Below are 20,801 nucleotides of genomic sequence, written 5' to 3'. Positions count from 1 at the left end.
GTTAGTCTGTAAGGCGCCACAGGACCCTTTGTTGCTGTTACAGATCCAGACTAACACGGCCACCCCTCCGATACTTGACACCAGACTAGAGAGGTTCACCCTGTACTGTTAATGGCTACGTCTACACTGTCCCAAAACTTCGAAATGGCCATGCAAATGGCCATTTCAAAGTTTACTAATGAAGCGCTGAAATACATATTCAGAATTGCTGTGGCTCGTCCAGATGGGGCTCCTTTTCAAAAGGACCCCATCAACTTCGAAATCCCCTTATTCCTATCTGCTGATTTCGAAGTTAGTGGGTTCTTTTTGAAAATGACCCCCGTCTGGATGAGCTCCGCAGCAGCGAGCCACGGCAATTTCGAAGTGCCACGGCCACCAGCATTCTAATGAGGCACTGAATATGTATTTCAGCACTTCATTAATAAACTTTGAAATGGCCATTTGCATGACCATTTCGAAGTTTTGGTATAGTGCAGACATGGTCAATGTGTTTTTAAAATACTATGTTTTTATGTCCTTTTATTTTGAAAATAAAATAACACCTCCTTTTTCATCCCCTGCTAAGTATTCATTTTTCTCTGATAGGCAAAACAACCATCCTTAAATCTTGGTTTAAAGGCAAGAAGATAGTTTGGTAATTGGACCACGATAGTCCCACAATACATCCATTTGTCTGATACGTATTTTACACTGAAGCTCTGAATGATCGATCATGCTTGGCAATGACCAATCCAGCCTGGCTGTCTAAACCTGGAAAAGAGTGGTTTCTTTTTCTGTACTCTGGGCCTGATTCTTATCTGATTTACACTGCAGCAAATTTGGAATGACTACGCTAAAGTCAACAGGGTGGTTCTTGTGTAAGTGAAATCAGAAACAAGGCCTCTCTTTTTACGAGAGCCCATTTCTGCACAAGCCCACCTGAGATTTGCCTTATAAAATCAGCACAAGATTTAATCAGCTAGATTCATCCATCCCAAAATTTTCAGAATTAAAAAGCCAAAATACCCCAAGACTCTGAACAGGAAAATATATAAACAAAGATCATCTAATAGGGGTTTCAGCCCTGTGGGTCACACTTGCACTCATAGTTTTGCTTTTGGAGTCAAAACAGATGAATGCCTTCTGGCTGTTGAGTCTTTAGGGTTCATATTTTCAGGGGGCTTTCTCTGTCAACTTCAGAACAGGAGAGTTCTTTTTTTAAATTGAAAATTGAGAATCTCATGTCACCTCATGACTCCAGACGCTGAGGCTTTAAGAAAATCACCAAATATTATGTGATTCCTGAGAGTTGGTAACTCCTCTCGGAAGCTTGGAAATAAGCAATATGTTTTACCATTTTCATCCACTTGAAATGGCAAACATTGAATATATGGAGGTATACCTATCTCATGGAGCTGGAAGGAACTTTGGGAAGTAATTGAGTCCAGTCCCCTGCCCTCTTGGCAGGATCAATCACCATCCCCGACCGATTTTTTTTTTTAAATTTGTTTGCCCCAGGTTCCTGAATGACTCCTCAAGGACTGAGCTCACAACCCTGGATTGAGCAGGCCAATGCTCAAACCACTGAGCTGTTTTCCCCCTCACCCTGATACTTTGTTCCCCTAGAACTGAAGCTCTCACAATGGCTTTGGATTCATTTCTGCTTCAGGTTCATTTTTTATTATTTTTATTCATTTTCATCCTATTGATGTGTGCACTTAGTGACCTGTGGGCACATTTATAAATCAAAATACTCATCGCACTGCAAAAACCAGCAAGAGATAAAAGCCAACCCACAGAAGAATTAAAAAAAAATTAGAAATGCCAATTCTATTGCAGGTATAGGGTGCTCCTTGCACCATTTCTGCTGCTGTGCAAATTACACTTTCCTTGGGAAGAGCTGAATCAAGAGAGTGACCATTTATGTCCATTCTTCATGATAAAGTGAACTTAAAAGACAGGCAAGCGACCTAGCCTTTGGAGGGTATTGCCTAGCAGACTAGAACAGTCTTCATATAGGCTGAGTTTGAGCCTAAAGTACTTTACAACGTATGTGACGCTGCCACATGTACCAGACATACAGTCCTTGTGCTAATAGCCCAGTTGATTGCTGTGGGGCTATTCCATTTTGGCAGTGGTCCTGTTTCTCCACTGCTTTGTATCTTGTCACCATGGTCACCCTTGGTGTTAAGAAGTCAGAATTCTCTACTCAGTCCCATTGGCTGCAGCATTTTACAGCCATGCTGCAAAGGTGTTGCAAAGCGATAGAAAATCATGACCCCCCCCACAACCACCACCCCGTACCTCACACAATTCTGGGAGCCTTTCATGGGTCAGTAGGATTATAACCTCTTCTATGAAATGGATGAAACTCCTACTTAATATACTTTGACTCCAAAAGCAAAACTGTGGGTGCAAGTGTGGCTCACGGGGCTGAAACCCCTATTGGATGATCTTTGTTTATACATTTTCCTGTTCAGAGTCTTGGGGTATTTTGGCTTTTTAATTCTGAAAATTTTGGGATGGATGAATCTAGCTGGTTAAATCTTGTGCTGATTTTATAAGGCAAATCTCAGGTGGGCTTGTGTAGAAATGAGCTCTCGTAAAAAGAGAGGCCTTGTGTCTGATTTCACTTACACCAGAAACACCCCATTGACTTTAGCGTAGTCATTCCTAATTTGCAGCAGTGTAAGTCAGATAAAAATCGGCCCAGAGTACATAAAAAGAAACCACTCTTTTCCAGGTTTAAATAGTCAGGCTGGATTGGTCACTGCCAACCATTATCCATCATTCATCGCTTAAGTGTAAAATACTTGCAAATCAGAATGATGGCAATTTGCTTCTACTTTCCATTCTCTTTGCCTGGGTGTAAATGAGAAGGTAAGAATTAGTCCCACCTGTTTATTAATTGAATATTGGTTTTACCCCAAAGTGGCCATTATTAAATAAAGGTTGAACTTCTGTTGTCTGGCACCCTCTGGACCTGGCTGGTGCTGGATGAGAGAATTTGCTGGACCGTGGGAGATCAATATTGTCTGGTTTGTTACCAACACTTCCACTGCTTACTGAGCTCTTAGAAGATATTTAGGGGTAAATTACAGCTAAATAACATCCCAGAACACTGAGAGCCAGGACTGGTGGCTGGAAACAAACTTTATGGGACCGTGAGAAACTTGACCACACCCATGATAAGTGGTCTTCAAGCTAAGTAAAATCATGCCAGATTACGGATGCTGCTGGATGTGAGATTTTCAATCTGTAATTACAAAAAAGTGATTAAGACAATATTAAAAGAGTAAATGTATTTCAAATGAGAGAAATAAGAGAAAGTTGGACCCAGCTCTCAGCATGCATCGATCAGTCACAAATGAGCCAGATCAATTTTTATCAGTGATAGAGCGTGATGAAAGTATGTGCTCAAAACTGGAAATGGATTGGAATGTTCACACACATGAGGAGTTACTCCAAAGTGAAATGACAGGAAATAGGGAGAACAAAATGCAAATAGTAAAATGTTTGTTTTCTACAGGAGATCAGTGTGGAGTGATGTGACTGCTTGTTTTCAAAATCATTCCGTGGCAAGATGATGATGATGATGAGAGCAAGCAAGAGAGAACATTGTTTCTCTGTTCTACCTACCTGGTGCATAAGTGGCACTCATCTAATTGAAAAAATATCCTGACTTGAGAATTTCTAATAAATTTGTTTGCAACCCTATAGCCTGGAGGGAAAAAATGTAATCATTAACGGGGAAGTTCTAAAGTTTCCACTGCATTTTGAGTTTTGATTTGCAGCCTCACTGCTCACATTGGCAATCAGCACTACAGTAATTTTCAGGACAGGATTCATTATCGTTATTATGAAGGAGTGGGGGGTGGGAGGAAATGGTATAAAGCAATAAAATACATTTGTCCTACCAAACAGACTGAGGTAGGGAGAGCTTCTCCTATTTTGAATTTGCTCCAGAGACAGACTTGTATACAAAATCAACTTCCAGACAAGGTCTGTTTTCTGCAGGTTTCCTCTGAAGAGGTGCTGCAAATAGCTGTAATCCTGAGTTTGTAAAACATTTGGCCTTGAGTGGATGGAAAAGTGAGCAGCAGCACATGTGTGTGAAAGATACTGGAGATGGCTTGATCTGTGCTGTTTGTATGTTTATAGTCTCATAGAGATACTGTCACTTTGGAAGGAGGTTTAGTTTTTTTACTGCTGAGAATTTCTACAGTGAGAATAATTGATTTGTTTCAGGGGAAGAAACAGTTATTACATCAGTAGGAAAAGAATATATACAAGGAGCTGCTTGTCAAAGTGTGTTGTCCTGTAGTTCCCCTTCAGTTTAAGAATAGGCATACCTGTGGTGCAGAAGCTTTCAATGGTCTGTGGTATTGCCAAATGGATTTGTGCTGTTGATTTACACCAGCAGAAGACTTTGATCTGGTGATGGAATCAGGTGGCATGTCCATGAAGCTCTCTGCAGGTTCAAGGCTGTGAGCTGTCTGATCACATTGGTGGAATTGGTCCAGAATGAGCTCAGAATCAGGGCCTCAATCTCTGAATTCTGCTAATGCCAAGCAAGTTGAATGGGCTTTGAACCCAGCCTCTAGAGGGCACTGAGTCTTCATGGGGCTGAGTCCTTGTGTGGTCATTAAGACCTGCACAAAGTGGGTGTGAAGCAGCTACCATTCTGTCATGGTAGCACTTTACACTCCCTTGCACTGGTGTAAATGAAAGCAGCCCACAAGTTCTGCATTTGGAAGCCCCTGCTGCCAGTGAAGTCACCCCCACTGGACCGAGATACTGATCTAGGTTACATCAGCGTCAGTGAGCAGTGCCCCACTGGATTGGCAAAGATGGGATAGCGGTTGGGGTCTGGGCCGTTGCGTTTGACTGAACTTGCTTGCATCAAGGCTAAATTCAGGGTGTGACCTTAGCATTGGAACTCGCTCAGCCCTAGTGGCCATTAGCCCTGTGATTTGCCAGTGTGTGCACAAAGGTGACCGAGTGGTGACACTCTTTCAAGTAGGTGAAAAGGTAGAGAAACCTTCACTTTTCCACGCCATGTGATGGCGTTCACTCATCAGAGCGGCACCTCTGCTGACTGGCTTGGGGATTGGCTCTCTCTCCTGGCACACTCTCCCCTGGTGGTGCCTCACCTGCCATCTTCTCTGCCTAAAGACCTACCCTTTGTCCAGCCAACACAGCATCCTCTTCGTGACTGGGCCCTTCTGCCCCCTCATCATCTGTGAGAGAGAAACATCTCCCAGTTCTAGAGTCTGGGAGGGGGCGTTATTCTGGGCCCCCAGACCTGTGGACAGCAGCTTCTTGCTGCAGCTCTCTAAATTCTCCACCAGTGCTGCTTCAATTCCCAGGGCAACTTCCCTGCGGGGCCAGCACCTTCTTCACTCTCTTCTCAGGGCCTCCAACCAGTATGTCCCAGCAGCCAGCCAGGAGGTCTCTTCTACTCCCCCCACTTAGTTACACTGATGTGAAATTGGTGTAATGCAAAGGTGAATCAGGCCCAGAGTGTCTGTCTTCAACTGAGAAGGAGAAATGATTACTGTTTCCTCAAGACATTTTCATCCAAATCAATTAAGGGTTCTTATAGCCAAATATAGGCCTGCAGTGCACCTCTTCTCCATATTTGGTAAAGACTGGTCAATATGAGATGGCTGAAGGCTACAACAAGGATTTAGAACAATGCTTTGGAATGCAGGGTGCTTAGCTCTTTGTCTCCTGCTTGTTTGAATTGACAGACCCATGGCACACTGTGGCTTGGCAGGGTGTGTTATGCCTTCCAATATAAGGGAAAAAGGGAATGCTGCTCTCCGTGAAACTTTTAGATATTGACAGTTTCATCAGACTGTCTGTCAACTTCCACGCTTACCTCCTCACAGCCAGCTACAGTTAGTCTGTGAAGTGACACCTTCTCCCATTTCTCTTGCCGAATAGCTTCCAAATCAGTACCTGTGATGTCCTGGTTTGTAACCATGGAGGCAAGTGTGGTATCAGGGCTAGTGAGGTGATTGACTGACTCAAGCAGCCTAAATAGTTCAAGGCTCACACATGTAATGCAAGTAACTTAAGCATGACCATGACTGGGTCAGACCAAAGGTTCATCTAGCTCAACATCCTGTGTGACAACAGCGGCCAGTGCCAGGTGCCCCTGAGGGAGTGGACCAAGGACAATGATCAAGCAAGTTGTCTCCTGCCATCCATCTCCAGCCTCTGACAAACAGAGGCCAGGGACGCCATTCCTACCCCCTGGCTAATAGCCTTTTATGGACCTAACCTCCATGAATTTATCTAACTCTTATATGAACTCTCTTATTGTCCTAGCCTTCACAGCCTCCTCTGGCAAGGAGTTCCACAGGTTGACTGTGAGTTGTTTGAAAAAGATCTTTCATTAATTAGTTTTAAACCTGCTACCCATTAATTTCATTTGGTGTCCTCTAGTTCTTATATTATGGGAACAAGTAAATAACTTTTCTTTATTCACTCTCTCCACACTGCTCATGGTTTTATATACCTCTATCATATTCCCCCTCAGTCTCCTCCTTTTCTAAACCGAAAAGTCCCAGTCTCTTTAACCTCTCCTCATTTGGGATCCGTTCCAACCCCCTATTCATTTTAGTTGCCCATTTCTGAACCTTTTTTAATGCAACGGTATCTTTTTTGAGACGAGGAGACCACATCTGTATGCAATATTCAAGATGTGGGCATACCATAGTTTTATGTCCCTTTTTTAGTAATTCCTAATATCCTATTTGCTTTTTTGGCTGCTGCTGCACAGTGTGTGGATGTTTCCAGAGAACTATCCACAATAACCCCAAGATCTTTTTCCTGATTGATTGTAGCTAAATTAGCCCCCATCATACTGAATGTATACTTGGGGTTATTTTTTCCAATGTTCTTTACTTTACACTTATCCACATTAAATTTAATTTGCAATTTTGTTGCCCAGTCACTCAGTTTGGTGAGATCTTTTTGTAGTTCTTCACAGTCTATTTTCCTCTTGACTATTTTGAACAGTTAAGTATCATCCACAAAATTTACCACCTCACTACTTACCCCTTTCTCTAGTTCATTTATGAATCAGTTGAATAGGAGTGGTCCTAGGACTGACCCTTGGGGAACCCCACTCGTTACCCTTCTCCATTCAGAAAATTTACCATTTATTCCTACCCTTTATTTCTAGTCTTTTAACCAGTTCTCAATCCATGAAAGGATCTTCCCTCTTATCCCATGACAAACCTAATTTTCACAAGAGCCTTTGGTGAGGGACTTTGTCAAAGGCTTTCTGGAAATCTAAGTGTACTGTATCTACTGGATCCCTCTTGTGTGCATGTTTGTTAACCCCTTCAAAGAATTCTAATAGATTAGTAAGACATGATTTCCTTTTACAGAAACCATGTTGACTATTGCCCAACAAATTATGTTCTTCCACGTGTCTGACAATTTTATTCTTTATTATTGTTTTGACTAATTTTCCTGGTTCTGATGTTAGACTTATTGGTCTGTAATTGCCAGGGTCACCTCTACAGCCTTTTTAAATATTGGCATTATGTTGGCTGCCTTCCAGTCCTTGGGTGCAGAAGCTGATTTAAAGGATAGGTTACAGATCACAGTTAATAATGCACATGTAACAGTGGTCTAGTACAATGTTTCTTGAACATTTTGAGACCACCAAACACCAAATAATATTTTTTGTGCAGAACACCTATGGAGATGCTCTTAAACTTTTGTCAGAACAAAAAGAAAACAAATAGCAACATATACAGTAAAAAAAGTGAAGCAATTTAATCAGGCATCATAGAAGAAGTAACATGGTATCTGGTGTTAATAACAGAAAATATAGACCATCAGTGTATTTTTCCAAACTCTCATGGCACATCTGCGAGTTGTTCATGGAACACCAGTGTTCTGTGGAACATAATTTAAGAAATACTGATCTAGTATGTGTGACCCTGTCTCCCCAAGATAGCTGGACCTGGCCATGTTAACAGCCTACTACTTACACTTTTTGCTCAAGTAGCAGAGGTCTGTAATTTTGGTGCAGAAGATCCTGATTTTAAAGGGGTCTCTATGTGTGGACTCATAACCCTAGGAGCTGTTATTCAGGGAACAGGTGGGAGTCATTCCTGGCTAAAAATAATCTTGTGTATTCAACGCAGAAAATTTGCATTAGACATTGTTGCAGTTTTGCTGGCACAGGACGGTGGAGAAGGCTGAATGGGAAAGAGTGTAGCTGTTACCACCACATCTTGGTAATTAGCAGTGGTGGGAAAAGGAATAAGGAATAAAAGGTCTGTAGGCTTATTGTGATTTTTTTTTTTTAAAGTAAGGTGCTAAGTTGGTCAAGCTTTGCCCCAGCAATGTTTCTGGTTTTGATTTGTGTGGTTGCAATTAAAAGGGTTTATTCATTATTGTTCTAAAAGTTAAAAAGCCACTCTTTGGCATTAAAACCGCATAATATGTTTCTCTGTATCATGATGTAGATAAATGATCCTGAGCTGGGCTGCAGCACCACATTGAGTACAGCTAGTTAGCTTTTCATGACGCTGCAAGTACAGTTTTCATTGCCTAATTTCCCTCTGGCAAAACCAATTCATTCTGCCTAGCGTTCTCCCATGTGGCCTTTGACGGAGGGGCTTTGTTTGTGAGAGGGCTGGAGGTAACTACACCCAGGAGGATTTGCAGTGTCAGTTATCAGTGGGCTATGATGCCATTCAGTGTTTTTGGTCTGTTTGGACAGTTCCTTTGAAGTGTGTACTGTGGGTCTGTTTTAGACTTTCACATTGCTGAGGTTATAACCTGGGCCCACAAACACTGGGTGAGAAGTTGGGTAAACAGTGATTTAAAACAATGAACTATTGCATTCCTCAGCTGCTGATTCTTCATGTTGAGGGGATGGGATCCAGCAGAACTTGTCGGGGCAGAAGGAGCTAAACCTCCTGCGTTTCACTAACTGCTGCTTCCATTTGTCTTTCCAGTTTGACGGGGAGAACATGTATATGGGAATGAATGACAATAATCAGGAGTTCCTATCAGCGAATCAGGTAAGGGTCACTTCGTTTGTGTGGGCTGGCAAGCTGCAGAGGAGGCATTTTCAAAGCACCTGAGCGATTCAGGAGCAGATGTCCTATTGACTTTCCAGGGACTTGTTTTCTTAAGTCATTGACTGCTTTGGGGAGTTCTTCCCAGATAGTCAAATCTGTTCTCTTTTCCATACAGGCCACACCATGGTGTCAATGGGCTGTCACAAGTGTAACAAAAACACCTACTGCACTAAAGCAGGAGTATGGTTGTGTCAGGCCAGCTGCCTGGATATGTACCTTGGAAATCAGACTGGTTTGTACTTGGGCTGCTGGCCTGAGCCACTGCCCATGTCTCCCTGGTCACATTGCTATTGCTAGCACGCTGGCTTAGGGAGAGCTAGCACACGTACAGCTGCTTGAGCTGGGAGTCAGACCTTGGTGTTGCAGGATGGTGTGGCAAAGCCTCCCAGCTGGGATGGTGCTGATACTGCATTGGCATGGCTCATCTGGTCCCATTCACTGTTGAGCAAAAGTACAAGTCTGCCGTGAGTATTTCTGGACTGTAATGTAAGCACTTTAATGCGATCCAGGTTAAAAGGTTTCAATTTGTAGGCCTGCGCCTCACAGCAGTGTCCATTGTAAACTGCCAAGTACAGCTGAGTTAAGTTATTGCCTCAAAGATTTCATAATAAGGCCCTATGAGGATTTCTGTCCAGGCACAATATATTACCAGCTTACTAGTTCCCAGGATCTGTGGTCTGAGAGGGAGTTACAGCACATTGCTGCTGTTAGGTTTCTCAGATGCCTCATCAACATTTTGAGGCTAGTGAACCCTTTGTTCACATCTCAATCTGATAATGAAAAGGGTGTAACACAAATGTTAAACTGAAGACAAGAAGAAAGGTGGTTCAGCTTCTTGAGAAGTGACATACATGAGCTGAGGAGACCCACGCGGCGCGAGATAGACACCCTGCCGTAGGTGTTCAGAGGTGCGTGGGGCTGTTTGGTTGCACCAGCTCCAGAGGAGAGGGGCTGCTTGCACCTGAGAGTTCTTTGATACTGGAGACAAAACATATGTGGCGATCGGCAGGTGGTCAAAGGACTCAAGCAGAAAGGAACAGACAGTGGGAGCAGAGCCTTGTGTTTTGAAAACATGGTCACAATACATTGAATAAGCCAGAGAAGCCTAACAAGGGACCAAACTGCCGGCAACCTAGGGCTCATCCTGTCTGCTAAGCCCTGGGTCTGACCTCCTCAGATTTCCAGGCACCCACTTCCTAAGAACTTGGTGAGAAAGGGGGAGGTGGAGCTTAAGCTACTCCTGTTTTCATTAGGAACTGGGCAGTGCAGGTGACAAGCTCAGACTTTTCTATATTTTCTGGTCTCAGAGAGTTTGAAATCCTCAAGGCTCTGAGAGTTCTGGCCCCAGTGCAGGAAAACATCAGCATGGTTCTCTGACATGCTAGGAGCCCAGTGGTGACACATTTCTTAGAGTACCTGCAGGCTGTGTGCAGCAGGACAAGATGGGAACCGTTCGCGATAATTCATGCTTGTTCCCATTTGACTTGCTCGGGAATTGTAAAGAGTTTCCTCCAAAAGAGATCCAGCAAAGCACTGTGCACCCACCACGCTTGGATTGGGAAAAGGACTTGTTTGTTGCTAATCTGAATCAGATGCATAAGATTCTCCAATGTCCGAACTGAAGCCACTGGGGCCACTGGGCTGGGAGTCTTCATGTTAGGAAAAACTAAAGGAGCAGTAAGTTTTCATACTAATCAAGCAAGGTCAGAAGTTCCCACTTTAATGTGCAGCATGACCTGCCTAGCCACAGCGAATGTGAAATCAGTAACAAAGCTTGGGAGAAAGGGCAGTACTGTGACCTGAACTGCAGTAAAAAGGAACAATTTGTATTTCCTATTGTAAAGTGATAAAATTTATCTCTCAGACCTTGTGATATCTCATTTCCTCATTATGTGGGTAACTGGAAGGAAACTAGAATAAGAACTACTGCTAAGAGATCATGAGTAAATTCTCCTCCTAGACAGAGATGAATTTCTAATAAGGAAAGACACATTGTCATGCACTTGGTAATAAGTGTGCAAATTTAAAATAGGAGGTTAATAAAAATTTGAGACCCTTAAATCTAGTAAATAATTAATTCAAATGGTTATTCAGGCCTTGTTTTAAAACTCAAAGGAAACTATAAAAAATTAACCCTGGCGAGGCACAAGATCAGTTCAGGGTAATGCATCTGAATAGAATTTACTAAGATTTCCAAAATACACAGATCCTCCATTTCCTTTCCCCAAAGCAATACCATATCAGCAGAACCCACAAAGGTAATTTCTTATGTGCGAGTCTGTTGTAAATGAGAGACCCTTGGGGTAGGATGACTGCATCTTCCAAGTCTCAAAGGAAAGAGAAGGTGCTTAACAGTCCTTGCAGTGCTGTATGTGTCTGTAGCAGTCTGTCAGGCCAGCCTGGGACTCGTAGCCTGACTTACTGGGTACCTCAGCTGTCTTCTCTGCCTGTCCAGGACTCTCTAGCTTGTGAGCTGAGCTGTGACAAATCTCAGGGCTCGTGGTGCCCTTTGCTCCTGTCTTTGCTAGCAGGACCCCTATCATTTGCCTTCCCTGGCACACCTGTTGGGACAGCCTTATGACTCTTATTTGCTTTCCTGTTATTGCCTCCTCTTATTGCTCTGTTTTATTGCAGCCCTATAAACGAACGTTTTCCCAGCGGGTCTGCACAGGAAGGAGGTGAGGACACCTTGTGTCTTCCCTGAATTAACCTGCACAATTGTTTTGGGCTCCCATTTTAATGCCTCTAGAGAGAAGATTATTCCTCCTGCCTGCAAAATCACAGAACACTAGAACTGGAAGAAACCTTGAGGGGTCATCAAGGTCAGGCGCCTGCCCTCGTGGCAGGGCCAAGCACTGTACAGACCAGCGGTTCCCAACCTTCTCCGGACGGGGACCCATTTGGACAATTCAGGGAGACTTGGTGACACCAGGCAATTCAAAAACCCAGTGTGGGGGCAGTGCTGTAACTAGCCAATTTTGTGCATGAGGCAAGAATATAAAATTGTGCCCCCTCACGTTTCTATATTCCTAGTATTTATTTCATAGTAATAGGGCAAATACAGAAACAGTACTAAAATAACAATGCTACTTTCATTATAGTCAATTATTATTTTACTATTATAGTTGATCTGTGTTGTGGTGGGGGAAAGACCCTCAGCCCCAAATCACTCACCACTCCCCTAGCTTAAACCCTACACTCAGAGGCTGGAGGGGCTGGGGGGAGTCACGCTCAGGAGCTGGGGGGTCACACTCAAGGGCTAGGGAGGTTGAGGGTAGGGGGGAGTCCCACTTGGGCTGGGAGGAGTCCCACTTAGGGGCTGGGGGGTCAGACTCAGGGGTTGCAGGGAGTCGCACTTGGGCTGGGCGGGTCACGCTCGGGGCTGGGGAAAGTCACATTCAGGGTTGGGGGAGTCACAGTTGGGGTGTTGAGGCAGGGGGTCACACTCAGGAACTGTAGAGTCACACTTGGGCTGAGGGTCACTTGGGCTGGGGGAGTCACACTTGGGTTGGGGAGCTGGGAGGGTCACACTTGGGGGAGGGGGGCTGGGTCAAACTCAGAGGCTGGGAGACCTGGGAGGGTCACACTTAGAGACTGGGGGGGGTCATACTCAGGGGCTGCAAAAACGACTTACAGCTAGAGTCTATAAAGTGGTTTGCCTGGGGTAGCTATGAATATCAAAAGTCTTTGTAATGTGTATTTGCTTCTCTAATGAGAGAGAGCTGCTGGATCTGGCAGAGTTAAGGAGCTGCAAATGCCTTCTTGAAGATCACTAGCAGCTCTGAGCTCCTGCAGCCCTTACCAAATCTAATAGCAACCATGTTTGGGTCCTGACCCATAGGTTGGGAATCCCTGGTCTAAACCATCCCCAATAGATGTCTGTCTGACTTGCTCTTAAACATCACCCAGTGATGGAGATTCCACCACCTCTCTAGGCAATTTATTCAAGTGTTTAACCACTGTGATAGTTAGGAAGTTTTTTCTAATGTCCAACCTAAATCTCCCTTGCTGCAGTTTTATCCCATTGCTCCTTGTCTTATCCTCAGAGGCCAAGGAGAACAATTTTTCTCCCTCCTCCTTGTAAGTCTCTTTTGGGTATTTGAAAACTGCTATCATGTCCCCTGTTAAGTCTTCTCTTTTCTAAACTAAACAAGCGCAGTTCTTTCAGTCTTCCTCATAGTTCATGTTCTCTAGACTTTTAATCATTCTTGTTGCTCTTCTCTGGACCTCCTCCAATTTCTCCACATCTTTCTTGAAATGCGATGCCCAGAATTGGATGCAATACTCCAACTGAGGTCTAATTAACACAGAATCATTGTTCTTTGACCCCATGCTTGTTCCACCTGGGTTGCTCTGTACTGTGGCCTGAAGGACTAGAGCTCACTTGCTACTTCTAATTTTTAGAGTAAGGTGGTGCTTTCTTGGACTTTTGTTCCAAAGTACCAGTTGTAGGTTAGACTGAAGATGATCATTTTTCTTTTGATTGCAATGGCTCTTTGTCTGTTGAATTGCAATGGCCTCCAATATGTAGGGTTTATAACTGCAATTTCATGATGTTAAAACTTTTGTCCATTTTAGCACTTTCTGTCGAGGAATTTCAAAGGACTTTACCCACAATTAGTTAAGTCTCTCAACTTCTTCCTTCCAATTAGGTAGATAAAGTTGGGGATCCTGAAGCAAGTGGGAACACTGTGACACAGAGATTAAGGGGTCTTATCCTGTGAGAAGCAGCTCCAGTAAGGCTTGCACATCTTCAGCTTCCTTGACTCAACACCTTGCAGAATTGCATCCTGATTACTCGTCCCAAGGTCTCACTTGGTAAAGCAAGGATCAGAACCTAATTCCCAATTACAACCGTGTTCAGATCTTTCCTTATGAAGACTAGTGTGTTAGAGAGCTGCTGTTTTATATAAACAACAGCAATGTACATTTTAAAACCAACCAATCCATGGTCTCCGTGAATCTTATTTTTAAAGGATTTGCTTCTAGACTGTTCATTATGGGTCATGTTTACATGCCAGAAAGAAGCTGTCTCAGCTGAGAACTAAACCCTTGAACACGAAAGGCTGTAGGAGAATGGAAATGCTGACAGGCCCTTAGTCACAGGGGCTGAAACTGCTCCATGAGAATAATTCCTGTCATTCAATCAAACAAGCGGGACATATGACCTCAGAAATGAGTCAAATGCTAAATGTAATTCAACCCCCAACAGGGGCCAAGCTATTAATGCAACTTGACATCCGATCAAATGACCATGGACATTTGACCCCGAGGATGAGTGAAGTATCTATTGTGTTTAACAAAGTTGGCAGCATGTCATTCTTCACCCTTGTCAGTTTCCTTTTTTGAAACAAAGTGGGGTAGCTAAATAATGCAAAATCCTGAGGAATGCACAGGTTCCCAATGATCCAGTGATCTGTGCAACATAAGACAGCAGTGGGACTATGCTTAAAATAAGTGTGGAGAGACTAACCTTGGAATGTGAATACTTTTCAGTGCAAAGGTTAAGAAATTTGGAATAAGAAGAGGAAGTGCCATGGCACCTTAAAGACTATTACATTTATTATGGCACGAGCTTTCATGAGTTGCAACTCACTTCATCAGATGTCTGAAGTGAAAGAAAAAAGAACAGCTGGGATGCAGAGATGGGAGTGTCACATCAGAGTATTTCAGTCAGTGTGGATGTAGATAAAGTGAGACTACCTAAAGTGGAAAATTACTTATTGTAATGAGAGAGCCACTCCCAGTCCTTATTCAGACCTATTATGATGGTGTCAAAACATACCCCACTCACCAGAAGTGTATGCCACCAACCATGCACCCCATAACAGCAACACTAACTCAGGATCCAGTCCCTGCAACATACCCCATTGCCAGCTCTGTCCACACTTCTACCCTCCTGACGACATCACAGGACCTAGCCACATCATCAAAGGCTCCTTCAACTGCATAGTCACTAATGTGATACATGTATCATGGGCCAGCAATGCCCCTCTGCCATGTAGATTGGGCAAACTGGACTGTCTCCTTAACAGACTAAATGGATGTAAATCAGACATCAAGAATGCAACATAAAAACCCTAGCGAGAGAACATTTTAACCTCCCTGGACGCACTGGTAGAGACTTGAAAGTTGCCATCTGTACATCTGTAATGTGCCACCAGATTCCCTGTCAGTTTTGCTGAATGAAACTAACAGCTACGTCATAAAGCTGAAATGTGCAATGTAATCTGATGTGTGTTTAAGGCTGTTAATGGTGTTTTGTGCTTACAGTGAGAACTGAGTTGCTTTACAAACATTAATGATCTGCACCTTGCAGTAAGTACCCTGTAAATAGTTAACTGTAGGTAGCATGTGCTGAGGAAACAGGCACAGAGAATAACTCGACCAAGCTCACCCAGTAGGAAGGTGATGGCCTATCTGCAAAGAGAATCAGACCTTGGGCTACCCACTTCTGCAGTTTCTCCCTTCTGTGTGCATGTTGGTCAGAGCAGTACCATCTAAGTTGTAGGGAGAAACACTAAGGCTTCGTCTACACTGCGAAATAAAGTCGAATCTATTACAGTTGACTTTGTAACACTGGATTTTATGAAGTTGAAGTTGAATGTCCACAAAGCTCACAAAGTCAACTTAGTGTGTCCCCACTAAATCTCCAAAGTTAGACTGTGGCAGCAGTGCATTGTGGGTGCCTATCCCACAGTTCCCTCAGCCCTTTTGCTTTCTGGGTTTGTTTGCCATTGCATTATGGGAAAAAATGCACCACAAGTGGTTGTGGGTGTGTGGTATCATCTTCCCAGACTGCATTGCCCTCATTCCCCCTTGCCATTGAGAACAAACGGACATTTTTCAGAAGTCTCTTTCCCCAATGACAGAAATTGTGCGAGTCATCCGCATTATGGAAAGTATACTTACCTTTGTGGGAAGGAGGAGACTAGCCCCCAGGCACAAGGTGCCTTGGCAGGACCAGCCTCCCTAAAATGTTTGTGGGTGGCCATTGTAAAGTCCAGAGGTTGAAGCTTTAAGATGAGTTGCAAACTCTTTATGATCATATTGCCCTCTCCAGCACTGAAACCCTGTGCTGGGTAGCACATGGCATGGTCTGCAGGCAAGGTCCACACTGCCCAGCTGCCATGTGTTGTGGGGGGGGGCAGCCTGCCAGCTGCATGGCGCCTTTGGGTGAGGGGAGGCCCCATAAAAATGTGAAGTGCAGAAAACAAGTTTCTCGGCCTCTCCTGCTAGCTCCTGTGCAAGGAAGAAGCCTTCTCAAGCACTGAAACCCAACGCAGGGCAGCATGTGCCACTATCTGCAGGCATATTCTGCATGGCCCGGCAGCCAAGTGGTGTTGTGGGCGGGGGCCTTGATTTTTACCTGGCACTGCTGAGCATCCGTGGGGTTTACTTAGCACAAATTCATCCACCCACACAGAAATGAGATCCTGGCTCTCCTGAGGGCTCCATGCTGGGGCTATTTTGTGACCGTGAAAAATCATGGCTCGATGTGATTGCCATGCTGGCCAGAAAGAAAATGAATTCAAATTGCCTGGCTTCTTGTTTCCTACTTCCTGCATGACTGGAGAGCAGCGAAAGTGAAAGAGGCCAGAATGAACACATTTGGAGCATTGTGGAATACCTCTGGAGGCTGATAAAATCAATTTAAAGTAATGCTGTTTCCACACTAGCATTAGTTCAACCTTTTAAATTTCAACTTGGTGTTATGCCGCATCGAAGGGGCGGGGTGAGCAAGTCGACTTTAGTGCCCCTTTAAATCAACCTAATGGTGTTTGCGGTGAAGACGGTCACATTGTAAAATCAACTTAAATGCCTCAAAATCGACTTTATGCTCCAGTGTAGACATAGCCTAAGGGTGTGTCTTCACTATGTGGAAGACCGACCCAGGCAGTGTTGGTCTTCCAGGGTTTGATCTCATGTACTGGGTAGGGACGCATGAAATCGAACTATCTGGGTCAGCAGTTGACCCCTGTACTCCTCAATCTTGCAAGGAGTAAGGGAGGTAGGTCAAAGTGAGAGTTTCTCCTGTTGACCTCCCTTAGTGAGGATGGACGGATAAGTCAATTGCAGATAAGTCGAGTCTGTCTATGCAATTGCTGTAGGTACAACTGTGTGTTTGAAATTGACTTTAAAGTCTCATGTGGACCTGCCCTATAGCTCCGTGGTTTGAGCATTGGCCTGCTAAACCCAGTGTTGTGAGTTCAATCCTTGAGGGGGCCATTTAGGGATTGGGGCAAATAGATGTCAGGGATGGTGCTTGGTCTTGCCAAGAGGGCAGGGGACTGGACTAGATGACCTCCTGAGGTCCCTTCCAGTTCTGTGAGGTGTGTGTGTGTGTGTACAATGCAGATCAGTGAAAGGGGGTTCTTCAAGCATCCTATGGGACAGGGTGACTGGTGAGGGAGGATTTGGGAGAGGGGCAGTGGCTATGTGACCAGCTTTCCCCCTACTGTTTTCCATCCATGTATGGAATAAATTGTGTTAAGTGCACCCAGTCATGCCTGGATGTGCACGACTAGTAGACACGCACACTGCTGGCTGTGGGCGCTCTGCTAATCAGCTGGGCTGCACCTGAATCTCTCCTGGGCGGCCACCCAAGCACTTGGCTTACAGGGAACACTGCATGTGACCTCCCTCCAACCCGGGAAAGGACCTGGACAGCTCCACTCTGCCCCAGGCCCTGTCCTCTACCTGCCCCTGCTCCATCCTCTCCTTGCCCTTGTTCTGCCCCACTCCCGTTTTCACCCACTTCCACAGACAGTGTGGCCCAGTGAACTAGTTGGGCCAGAAGAGGCACTGGTAGTGGGGGAGGGCAAGGCAGGGCAAGTGGAGTAACGTCAATCCAGTTTGCTTTGCTTCCCCAGTGTTTTCACCCCACTTCCTGCCAATGAGCGTGGGGGTGGTCCTGCATCTCCCCTGAGTGTTGTGGCTGGAGGAGCTGAGTGTGCTGGGGCCATGTTGCTCTCCATGACCTGCTAGTGAGTGTAGGGAGGGGGGGTACCCATGCTGCCTCCCAGATAATCCCTCTGCTGGCTGACCCCTGGCCCCTTCTGCCCATGGCAGTGGGGCACCGTGACCTCTTGTAGCCCCCTATGCATCACCTATGCTGCTGGAGATGCTGATTGATAGGGATGATTCTGCTTTGTTTTCTTAGGGCAGCAATATGTCATCTTCTGTCTTCATTGGGTCTTGACTGGATGGACAGACTTTTTATTCCTGTGTTCGAAATTGAAACACTTCATCCGAGTTCTCTCTTGCCACCAGGTCTCTACCTCGTGGCTTACGGAGTGCTGGGTGGTGAGGGTGCTTCAAAGGTGGAAAGGTGCGATACATTGGCATGATGATGTAAGGCAGCACCAGCATGCCAGCAGCACTTTGCCATAAATATTATGGCACATCCGTATGTCATTTATACCAATTTAACTGCATCAGTTCCTGCGCCCATTAAATTGTCACAACCCTTCTTGGGGTGCAGTTATGCTGCTGTCGTGGGGTTTGATTTAAAAAGGGATATGAACACAGGCACCATCTTTCACATCCACCTGTGTGTGCATACGGATTTAACTATATCAGTTTAGAAAACATAGTGGTTGAACTTCTCTAATCTGGCACTCTCTCGTCCAGAAACATCTGTAATCTGGCATGATTTTAGTTAGCCAGATGTCCACTTATCATGGGTATGGCCAAGTTTCCCATGGTCCCATAAAGTTTGTTTGCAGCCACCCATCCTGGCTCTGAGTGTTCTGGGCTGTTATTTAGCTGTAATTTACCCCTAAATGTCTTCTAAGCATCCAGTATGCAGTGGAAGTGTTGGTAATGCTGCTAGACAACATTGACCTCCCATTGACTGGCAAATTCTTTCGTCTGACACTGATCAGGTCCCGTTGGTGCCACATTAGAGAAGTTCAACCTGTAATTAAATTGGTACAAAATCTTTGCCTAGATGGGCTCCAGTGTTCACAATAATTCTGTTTTTATACCATTGTGCTTCTGAGGCATGCATGCTGCTTTCTAACATACTGAAACATGAGAACTTAGTTTTTAAGAATTGCATTTGTGCATAGAACATTGTGCAGGAAGTTCTGCTTTGCCTGTGTGAAATTTCTGGAACTGCACCACAATTTCAGTAACCAGCACACAAAGTAGATGCAAAATGCTGAAAGTCTGGGGCAGACTGAAAATATATTTCAAAACATGAGCTAATTCCCACCAGTAGATACCAGATTTCATGAGTCTGCTTTTTTCCAAGCAGTTAGTGTGTTTGCTGTTTGTACCAAATTGATTATTGGAGTAAACTGGATCAAATCAAAGTCAGTAGAATTGCACCCATTTATGCCAGTTATAGATAAATTAGTGTATATGTGTGAGTCTGTAAAGGCCATAATTTCATCTCAATTAGTGTAAATCAGGAGTAAATTAATTCAGTGGAGTTACACCAATGCAGACCTGGCATAGGTGAGAGTAAAATGCAAAGAGACTATGTGTGTGCGTGTGTGTAATATATTTGGAGTATGAATGAATATATAGATATAGACTAGAAGCCTTCCTTGGCATTGCTCAGGTCCTTCAGAGCAAGGGGCTGGTGGAGGGGGAAGGTGACAGGAGTCAGGGTTGAGGTGAGAAGGTTGGGGTGAGAAGGGGCTACTCCATTCCCAGTACATCTGCCCTCCTGTGGTTATTCAGTAGAATGGCTGTCCCAGCTACCAGACCCATCCCTTTCCTGTTTATTAGAAACAATTGAATTTCAAGTACTTCCCATTATCCTGGCACAACGAACCCTGACCTTGGTTTAAGTCATGATAAGAGGAGGCTGCATACCACAATTTGGTGGTCCTAGCTCTTACCATTTAGGAGCAGTTCCTGAACAGACTCATGGATGGAAGGACAGATGCACATTTCCAAAATACATAGATAGATACACGTGGTGTGAATGTGGATAAATCAGCATCTCTCCACTGCATCTATCTTCATACATCTTTAAACTTTGGTCTGTATTAGTCATAGCAGATACAGTAGCTGATCTTGGGAGAGGTCAAATGGTCAGAGTTGTTTGACCAGCTGTCGAGACATTGCCACTGTAGCTTCTGTTGGGTGTGGAATTGCAACTTGTATTTGCCTCATTTCTGGGCATCCCTCCTTTTGATCAAATGACAGAAACTGTGTAATTTGTATATATCCCTGAGCCATGTGGTCTCAGTGCCACTGTAATGTGTTTTATAAAGACACAGCTGTCCTGGTGACTTATTCAAAATGGGAATTTGAAGCAGTGTTCTCACCATTTAATGCCCTCATTGAGGGTTATGCAGCTTTTATTGGGTAATAAATAACATTTTGAACTCATTGTAACATAACAGGAGTTTTCCTAGTTTTGAAGAATTGGTCATCAGAATAAAAATGAGTTTGGTAAATGGGCAATAATGTAAAAGTAAATAATAGGATAATTAGAGCTAATGAGTAAGCAGGAACTTCCTCATATATTATTGGTGTTACAGATAAGACAAAGATCATTTTGGCAATCTGCGGTTATAAAATACGCAGTAGAACATGGTGATACATCTGGTGGATGTACTATGCTCCCATCCTCTAATGATCCCATCTCAGTTGAATTGCAGAAGAACGTTCACAGACGAGTCATAAATAAAGTAAAACTGGACTGTGGGCAGGTGTGTACAGTGCTTTGAAAGTGGAGCCCCCTAC

General features: G+C 44.2%; 1 protein-coding gene across 2 annotated transcripts in view; it reads left to right on the top strand.

Moving 5' to 3' along the window:
* Positions 1–20,801, top strand: part of TOX2 (TOX high mobility group box family member 2) — a 264,606-nt gene that overhangs the window by 84,073 nt on the left and 159,732 nt on the right. For both annotated transcript variants that reach the window (XM_075011624.1, XM_075011623.1), the window contains exon 2: positions 8,970–9,035. In XM_075011624.1, the coding sequence (XP_074867725.1) occupies positions 8,970–9,035 (66 nt within the window). The remainder of the gene's footprint in view (positions 1–8,969; positions 9,036–20,801) is intronic.

This window comes from Carettochelys insculpta, chromosome 17 (genome assembly GCF_033958435.1).
Source record: "Carettochelys insculpta isolate YL-2023 chromosome 17, ASM3395843v1, whole genome shotgun sequence".
In the NCBI taxonomy this organism is placed as follows: domain Eukaryota; kingdom Metazoa; phylum Chordata; order Testudines; family Carettochelyidae; genus Carettochelys; species Carettochelys insculpta.
This window is presented reverse-complemented; position numbering and strand designations above follow the sequence as displayed.